The sequence below is a fragment of the Nicotiana attenuata genome, chromosome 5, assembly GCF_001879085.1.
Source record: "Nicotiana attenuata strain UT chromosome 5, NIATTr2, whole genome shotgun sequence".
NCBI classification, from domain to species: Eukaryota; Viridiplantae; Streptophyta; class Magnoliopsida; order Solanales; family Solanaceae; genus Nicotiana; species Nicotiana attenuata.
In genome coordinates this window covers 12,766,951-12,776,359 of record NC_031993.1, presented here as the reverse complement: position 1 = coordinate 12,776,359, position 9,409 = coordinate 12,766,951, and the positions used below count along the sequence as shown (strand labels likewise).

At 38.4% G+C, this 9,409-nt stretch overlaps 1 protein-coding gene across 1 annotated transcript in view; it reads right to left on the bottom strand.

The window, feature by feature from the left end:
• Nucleotides 1-8,295, bottom strand: part of LOC109225977 — a 59,989-nt gene extending 51,694 nt beyond the window's left edge. Inside the window, exon 1 of the mRNA XM_019390781.1 lies at nt 8,163-8,295. Coding sequence (XP_019246326.1) covers nt 8,163-8,295 — 133 coding nt within the window. The remainder of the gene's footprint in view (nt 1-8,162) is intronic.

Below are 9,409 nucleotides of genomic sequence, written 5' to 3'. Positions count from 1 at the left end.
CCTTAACCAAAGGGAGACTGATTTCAATAATATTTCCTTGCCTTTCTTGCTTGCTTTCTGCACTATAAAAGGGACCTCACCTTGCATCTTACCAGAACATCTTATAGTTTCAGCATTCTTGTTCTCTTTACTGTGCATGTTTAGTGATTAAATTATGTATGTTCTTTCCCTGTATCTGTTTCTATTGTGAATCCCTACCCCTATTTTCCTCTATGTGTCTAAGTTAAGGTTTTGGCCTGGCAGTATCCAAGTTACTGCTCAGGCCTGAACTTGATCTTCAATAGATCCTAACTCCTAAGATGTGGCTAACAGGCTGGTCGGGGTGTGCCAGCATTCCCAATTGCTGGGCATGAGAAAGGCTTTTGGAAATCTGATTCCGGAAGTTGGTTTATCTCATATTGTTGGACTTTGAGTCTGAATTAGGCTGTTTGGTTGTAGCTGGAACTTCTAATGTAATTTTACTTTTCTTTCTTTTGATTCATTCGGGTCTGTAATAATTTGTAATTACTATTGGGGATGGTTAGTGGAAAGGGATGGGGATAAATGTATGGAAAAGGGTAGAAAACATGCCTATAGGTTATTTATTTCTGCATTCTCATCTTAGAAAACATGCCTATAGGTTATTTATTTCCGCATTCTCATCTTAGAAATCATGCCTATAGGTTATTTCTGTATTCTCATTCTAGAACTCATGCCTATAAGTTTCCTGCATTTCTGTATATACATGTCATTAGGCAAACAATCGTAGGCTTAATAATGATCAATTGCATTCTAGAGACCATGCCTATAGGACTCTTGCATCTCTGTAATCGTTTAAAACTAATAACGCTTAGATAACTTGCCTATAGGAATAATCAATCGAATCAGCCTCGTCTATTTTATCTACACGTTTAAAACCAGTCATAAGTTCGTTTAAATCTGTAGATCTTTTGTCTATAAAACCAGTGATCCTTTCTTTAAAAACAGTACGCTCCGCTAGATATCATGCCTATAGGTCTCACTTAGGCAAACCATTAGGTTTTTAATTAACTATGTCAGCTTTGATAACTACAACCAGACAAGGCTAATTCGGACTCCTCATCTGAGAGATATGTGATAAATCAACCTGTCCTAACGCTTTTAAATTTAATTCAGACCACAACCAGTATTTGAAGTCATGCTATATATTTGCCTTTAAGTGAGGAGGCCTATTTGAGCCTTAACTGTTGCTTGCTTCTCCCTTATTTGATTGTGTGTTTTTGTTTGTGGCCTAGACTTTTATCCCTTTAAAACTTCTGAAAAGCCCCCAACTCCCTCCCCTTTAGGATTAGTAGTCTTAATGCCTCCGGGACTGATAGGATCGGGACGGGTAATAGCATGCAATAAGTAACGATACTATTCCGCGCTTTAATACCTTAATGGGGTGGGAAGGGTAGACATGGATATGATGATCACGCGATAGCACCACGCGTATAATTGATTACCGGGTGTTGCGTGGATGATCCATGTTATTTATAAACCTAGGACCCCCCCCCTTCCCTCCTTATGTACTTTCAATATTATTTTCTTTAAACCGTCAGTTTCCAGCTCTTTAAACCTTGTATTTCGCTTCAAACCATTTAAAACCTCTTTGAATTTCCAGCACTTTTTTCTTTTTAAACATCCGCCCATTTCACTTCTTTTGTCTGATTGTTTGCACTCGTTATTTGATCCTTGTTTTTTTTTTTTTTTTTGCACTTATACATTCTTTTAAACAACTATGGAACCCCCTATTTCCTGACTTCAGCATGTTTAACCTTTATACATTCCTACTGGTAATCGTTATGTGGAAGTTGTCTTGTATGTTTACTTGTTTTAAAGTCACAATTGTAACATGGCCGGGAACCACACTAGTGGATCTTGGGGGTGCCTAACACCTTCCCCCTAAGATAATTTCAAGCCCTTACCCATTCTCTGGTTTTTCTTTCTTTTAAATTCTTAGTGTCCTAATGCACTTAATTATTAGGTGGCGACTCTTCTAAATCTCAAACGCAAATTCCCAAAAGGAATAGAGTTGTCCACCCAAATGTCGTAAACGCGATTTCGAAGGAAATAAGGGGGCATCGACAGGGAGTGCTATTGATATGTTGATTCCACGGTTATGTGTTGTATCAGTTTCGGTTTGAGGTATACTTGTGAATGAGTTATGCTCTGTAGAGGGTGAGATCGAGGATAACTTGAGTAAAGGAAATTTTGGATAAACTTTATGAGTGTATAAGAATCACGGAACGATCTGAGTTGTTGTTGATGAAGGACGTAATGTGTATGGAGCATGAATTTATTTAGTTGCATTAAGGTGGAGTTACTTCCTTAGGTGTTGGAGTGCTAATGGGGCACCAGTTGTTTGGTCCGTTTGGTCAGTCTAATTGTGATTTGAGCAGAGTGGAAGACTCTCGAGAATGGTTCAAATGAATTCAAGTTTGAGCGTGACAATTGGGAATCTTCAGGATGTGTATTTGGCTAGAAACTGAGATTCATATTGGAAGATGTCAGGATTTTTGGTGTTTCTATATCATTATGGATTCTACATATCAATATTAGGAAGGCGAAGGTAATGGCTTTAGATTCGCAGAAGGTCTCTTCAGAGTGGGTATCTCGGTTGTGGTACTTTTGGGGTGATTAAGAGAGCATTCAGCAGCTTATGATCCAAAGGGCAGTGTGGTTTATGCTAGGGTCTCGTGCGGTGAGTCTTGGTTGAGGATTGTGGTATCATGGCAAAGAGAAGTATTAATTTGAAGGTAATTCAGAAGGAACTAGGATAAATAGGATAGCTTGGTAGTAGGTTGGATCGGCATGGTAATGGATGCGATTGGCTCTTTTGGTCCTTATGAGGTAGCGAGTTTCTACAGGTGTTTTGTGGCGGTACTCTTGGGTTTTGGTGGCCTGCGTGGCTTGGTTGAGTTAGAGAGATTCAGTTCTGATGGTTTGGTTATGTGCAAATGGGTTTCGGAGAGTTCTCGATGGTTTCTACCACGATTTGAGATGTATATTTTGTACTAGCGTGAGGAGCATGTGATGTATAGTGATTTTCTCCGGATGAAATCAAATGGAAAGTTCTTGGCTAATTGAGTGAGTAGTTGCTTGTGACTCGTAGTGGATTACGGAGTTCTCGTATTTTTCGTATGATGGCATAGTATATACGGTGTGTTGTGTAGGATTGAGATTTGTATGTGTAAGATCACGATTCAATTTTGAAGGGAAGGTCATGAGTCCTTAGGCAACATGGATAGTTTTAGATGACTAGGTAAATAACATTACTATTTGGTATGGCTTGATGAGAGTATACATTTCAGAAGGGGGATGTGTTTTGATTTATATATACTTCATTGGTATTGCGGCACTCTCCTAGTTGATCGACTGCTGGTGTTCAAATTTTGCTTTGTGGCACAGAAGAATTATAGAAGTATTCCTCGTGGGATGATCGTGTATGAGAGATGTGTTAGACATTCAGGCGGTGGAGTTGGGATCAGATATGGTGATTCATGTGTTCTATGGATTTGGAGATTGGGAGCTCTCAGGAGCAGATTGTTGCATGGTTGTGGACTGTGAAGTGTGGCCGAAGCTAGCCAAGTGATAGTATGTGTTATGATTCAGTCATTGTGGACTTTCGGAGGATTATTTATCTATTTATGGGTGACCAGAGTTGATTTGGGGTCAATTGGTAGGCCCAATTAGGATGTGTATTCTACACCAAGTCGGATTGGTTGGCTCCATACTGCTATTGCTGAGGGATGTTCCATTTGGTTGTTGTTGAGCTTATTATTCTGAAATGATCTATGAGTTACTCTTCTATGCCACGAGGAGTTGTGATTCGTTGGTTATATGCACATATGTTGCGGTTCTATTTGAGCTTTATAGCGGAATTTGAGCGAGATGAGTATTTGGGTATTGCATGATTGATTGCGTGTTGGCTATGTTCTTTCGTGATTGTGGTATTGTGTTATTTGCTTTCCGTGGTTATGGTAATGCACTTTGGGTGCTTGATGTCGAATTTTGCGTGGTTATTCATTTTGAGCAGGGTGGCTCAAGGTACATAATATGGACCAGCGTTTGGATGTGTCACGCATTGTAGCGGAGTTATGTTGAGACATGATCCATTGTGTTAGATTCGTGTGTTTTGGTTATACTGTGTGTGATAGGTTCTTAGCATTGCTTTGTGGCGGTACCTGTTGAGCTTGTGAGATAGTTCCTTCGGCTGAGTCATTTTCCATGATTGATTACATTTGGAATATTGCTTATTGGTGCACGGATTGCACGAGTTGCGGCTTTAGACTGTATTAATGTGTCATGTCACTAAAGTGATTATGTTAGATGGGATGAGGTACGTCGTACGTAGAATGGGTGCTATCGGATCAGACTACGATATATTTGGAAGGATAAAGATGCTGATCGGCTTAGAAATTTGCTTTTGTTCCTATCAAAGGAGAGGGAGTTCCACAACTTGTTGGTCTGACGAATGGTTATGAATTTATGAGTGTTTCTTTCATCGTTGGAAGTATATGAAGGTGTTAGAACGAGGCTCTATTTGATAAGAGGTTTATTACCGGTATTGGGTTGTTTTGAGCAACTACTGTGATTAGAAGTTATCGCTATGAGTGTTTGAGTTATATGGTATATCATGTGATTTCATCTTGATTACGGCTATGGCTTGATACTGCTTGTTCAGACTTATACAATGTGTTGGTGCGAGATTCTGATCTTATAGAAAATTTTGGATGTGGAAATGGGATTCAAAGGCTTATGGGCTAGGTTGGATTAAGAAATTTCAGCCATTTTGTGTTATCAGATCTATATGGGATAGGGTGACGTGGGATCACCCCCGGGTATGTGCATAGTGAGGTTACACAGAGATTTGATGGCTTTTGGAACAACTCTGCGCACGTTCGAGGACGAACGTATGTTTAGTGGGGAGAATGTAACGACCCGACCGGTCGTTTTGAGCATTTGCACTTCGCTCGGTAGTTTGGGGGCACGAGTAGCTCCATATGATGTATTAGGACTTATGTGCTAAATTTGGATTCATTCCGAGTTGATTTGATATGTTTCGGCGTGAGTTTTTGGAAGTCGAAAGTTCGAAAGTTTATTAAGTTTTATTTGAGGTGCGTTTCGTCGTTTCGATATTATTATGTGTGTTTTGAGGCCTCGAGTAGGTCCGTATTATGATATGGAACTTGTTGGTATGTTTAGACAGGGTCCCCAGGGGCTCAGGTGAGTTTCGTATAGGTTTGGGTTGTGTTGCGCTCGTTTTTCTTATGTTTCGACGTCGTTTCTTCAAGCATAAATGGTACCACATTGAACAAATGAGCTCCGATATCTGTTTTTATTGAAGCATTAGATCCGTATCGTAATTACGGAGCCATAGCAAAAAGAATCAACAAATTTGGACATCGTATGAGGATCTTATGGTCATTTTACTAAGAATTGAGTTGCCAGATTTTTCAGATTAATTACAAAATTGCCACTGCTGCGTATTTAAAAATCTGCACTATTTTCAAATATTGAAACCAACATATCTCCTTTAATATAAGGTCAAGTCGAGTGATTCAAGAGCCTAACTTGACTTGAATTTTACAAGGAATCCATTGGAGGTATCAAAAGTGAGTTTGGAGATCTTTTGGCACAAGAAACGAGGCAGAACAGTGTTAAGCGAGGGTTTTGTGCATTTAACATATTTTGAGTTGGGGAGCTCGGAATTGGGCAATTTTTCTAGGCACTTTTCAACATATGAATTGGGGGTAAGTGTTCTCTACTCGATTTTGGTTATATTTCATGAATCTATCTTCGATTTTAGCTTTTGGTTGATGAATTTTAAAGAAGAAATTGGGGGTTTTGGCCTAAAGTTTCATAATATGAATTTTTGAGTTTCAACATCGATTCGGAGTCCGACTTGAGTGAAACTAGTATGGTTGAACTGTAATTGAATGGGTTGACGGATTTTGTGAGTTTTGTCGGGTTTCGAGGTGCGGGCCCGGGTTGAGCTTTTTGGCCGATTTTGGGCTTTTGATAAAAGATTCGACCTTTTTCGATTGGGATTGATTCCTTTAGCATTGTTTGATGTATTTGAGTTGTTTTTGGTTAGTTTCGAGCCGTTCGGACGTCGGAACGCGTGGGATGGCATTTTTGGAGCATCGCTTGACCTTCTTGGCATTGGTATTGGCTCGTTCGAGGTATGTAACTCTTCTAAGCTTAGTGCTGAGGGTATGAAACCCCGAACTATGTGTTATGTAATTGGTTTTAAGGTGACGCACATGCTAGGTGACGGGCGTGTGAGCGTGCACCCTGTGAATTGGGACTCTGTTATTCCCATGGCCTTGTATAGTGGCCTTATTTTGGGGATATTTATGTTTTCACCATGTGGTAAAGTAATTGAGCTATCAATCATGCTAAATATCATGTTTAGGCTTCATGCTGATATTGTTTATACCCAAAGTGGTTATTTCTGGGTGTCATCTCACTGATTTCCATTGATATTTTTGTACTCAGTCATATTCATGCATTCATATCATATCTCAGTCTCAGTTGTTGTTATTGATACATCATATCATTGTTGTCGGGCTGGATTCATGACATTGTGTTCCCGTGAGTGAGACTGGAGAGATTCATGACAGGGTGAGGCCAAGGGCCTGAGTGAGAGTGACATTTTTGGATCTGGCCGCACGCCGCAGCATATTATATCTACTATACTTTATGGGATCGGGCTGCACGCCACAGCGATACATTGATTATATTTATGTATATGGATCAGGCTGCACGCCGCAGCGATATAGCGCTTGGGCTGAAGGAGCCCCTCCGAAGTCTGTACACCCCCAGTGAGCGCAGTCGAATATATATATATATATATATATATATATATATATATATATATATATATATATATGGATCGGGTTGCACGCTGCAGCCGTTATTACACAGTGCTGAGAGATTTAGTGTGTTGAGTATTGAGCTTAGTAGGAGAGGATGCGAGGCAATGAGGTTGGCTACTCTGTGAGTTGGAGTACATGTATCATCTCTGAAATACATGGCATTTACATGCATACATGACATACATGCATAGAGATGCATTTTTCTCATGCTAGATAGTATCACGCCATTCATTACTTATTATACACATTGATATGTGGGTGTGGAGAGGCACTTTATACTTGTTATTTGGAAAGAAAATGAGATATTTTATTTATTGTGGAAAGGATATTTGAAAAAAATTATAGTTTTCAAACTTACTCGTACTTTTGGCATTTTCGATAAGAGATCTGGGATTTTCTTTCACTGAGATATTTAAGAAGCATGACCATTTTCTGGAATTGTGAACGAGCTGAGTATTTTATTTTTGAGATATCTTTTTTTTTACTTGTATTATCTTGTTATGAACTGTTGTGGAAATACTGGCATTGGACCCGATCTTGTGTTAGCTCGTCACTACTTTCAACCTAAGGTTAGGTCTGTTACTTACTTAGTATATGGGGTCGGTTGTACTGATACTACACTTCTGCACATTACATGCAGATGTCGGTTGTTGTTGTTGTTGTGCTCGATGGTTGCGGGACTTGAAGATGTACCGGCATCCATGTTGTAGCTGCCTCCTTTGTTCGGTGTAGCCTTAGCTTATAAAACTCTGTTTATGTACTTTTCAAACAGACTGTGTATTTGTTTCATTGTTGCTTTATAAACTTCATTCATAGAAGCTCATGATTTGTACTACCAGTCTTTGGGAAATGTATAAAATTCCGTAAATTACATTCATTTAATTGTCTTGTTAATATAATTGAAATTGGATAATTAATAGTTGGCTTACCTAGCGGGTTGGATTAGGTGCCATCACGACCAGTGGATTTTGGATCGTGACAGTAAAAATATCAAAATTAATGAAAATGTGAACATAAATGACTAGTTAGAGCTAAAGGATAAAGTTGTTGAAGCAATTTTATTGTTCCATCAAGTTTAGCCTTTATTGTTATGCAATTGCCAAGGAAGAAAAATCTATAAACTAGAAAGATAGTGTTTAGATGATTATGCACCACTTTTACCAACCTTTCTCCTCTCTTAATTGACCAATATATGTAATATAAAGGATGGTCAACTGACTTAATTAAAAAAAAAAAAAAAAAAGATAGAAAAAAATAATGAAAAGAAACAATTTTAATTACCAGCATTCTTGGGAAGAGACCTCCATGAACCTTCTCCATTAGCTTGAATATACTTTACCAGTAATTCATCTTCTTCAGCAGTCCATTTCCCTTTGTTTAACCCAACTTTCTCACAACAAGGTGCCCTCACCATTTCCAATTATTATTATTATTATTATTATTATTATTATTATTATTATTATTATTTAAGAAAAACAATCGCTTACTTGAGCAACGTACGTAAGTCAGATGTATGTGTGCAAAACTATTGGCGGAGGGGCCTCTTTATAGCAACGAATTTATCAGTCCCTCGTTATACTTTTCGTTCAAAAGTACCCCTATCGTTAACAAACTATTTAAAATTGCCCCCGGCCCTAATGTCCCTCCACCGTGGCACCCGACCCCTCTAATAATTTGTCCATGTTAACAGCCAAGGATCTCACTAACTTAAAATGACCCATCTCCATAAACTTGACCATTCTACCCAATAGACCCATTCTACATCTGACCCATCCCATAAATTTAGTCGACCCGAATGATCTTTCATTCTTAGGAAAGCATAATCCAAAACTTCTTCCGTGTTTTATCATTTTACTTTGGTATTCGATATTATTCACTTACCATTTCTAATTTTTGAGCTTCTGTAAGTGTGAACAACATTTGTGCTTAGGTACACAAAGTAACAACAAAAAAAAACACCCAGATGTTTTTATGCCTTTAATTCTGAGTTACAACTGATATTTTGCTGATTTACCAACTGGATTAGCGTTTTTGTTTTATCATTGTGGTTTTTGTTGGGAAAAATAATAATGCCGCCCAGAAATAATATCCACGGCAAATAATAATAACACAAGAGAGTAACAATGATACCAACTTTTTTAACGAGGTAAAATACAATACCCGAGTGGAGCAATATTACTACTATAATATTACAACTTAGTAGTGTCAAGAGACTGCTACAATTTTAAAAGAAATAACACTCTTTATTTAAACAGCTCACTACAATATTACTCACACACACTATTTATCTCACAGACTACAATATGTGGATTACTCTCTCTAACTTCTATTGCTTCTCTCTGTTTTTGATGTGTATGAAACTGAAGCGGAACACTTCCTTTTATAGGCAAAGTTGCCACCAAACCAACCAATCAGATTGGCTCATTCGACAATTTGCAGCCGCCCAACTTGCTTTCTGCAACTTTTTTCCATCTTTTGCTTTATTTCCTTTTTTATTTATTTAGATGGGTCCCACAAATCTCCCCCTT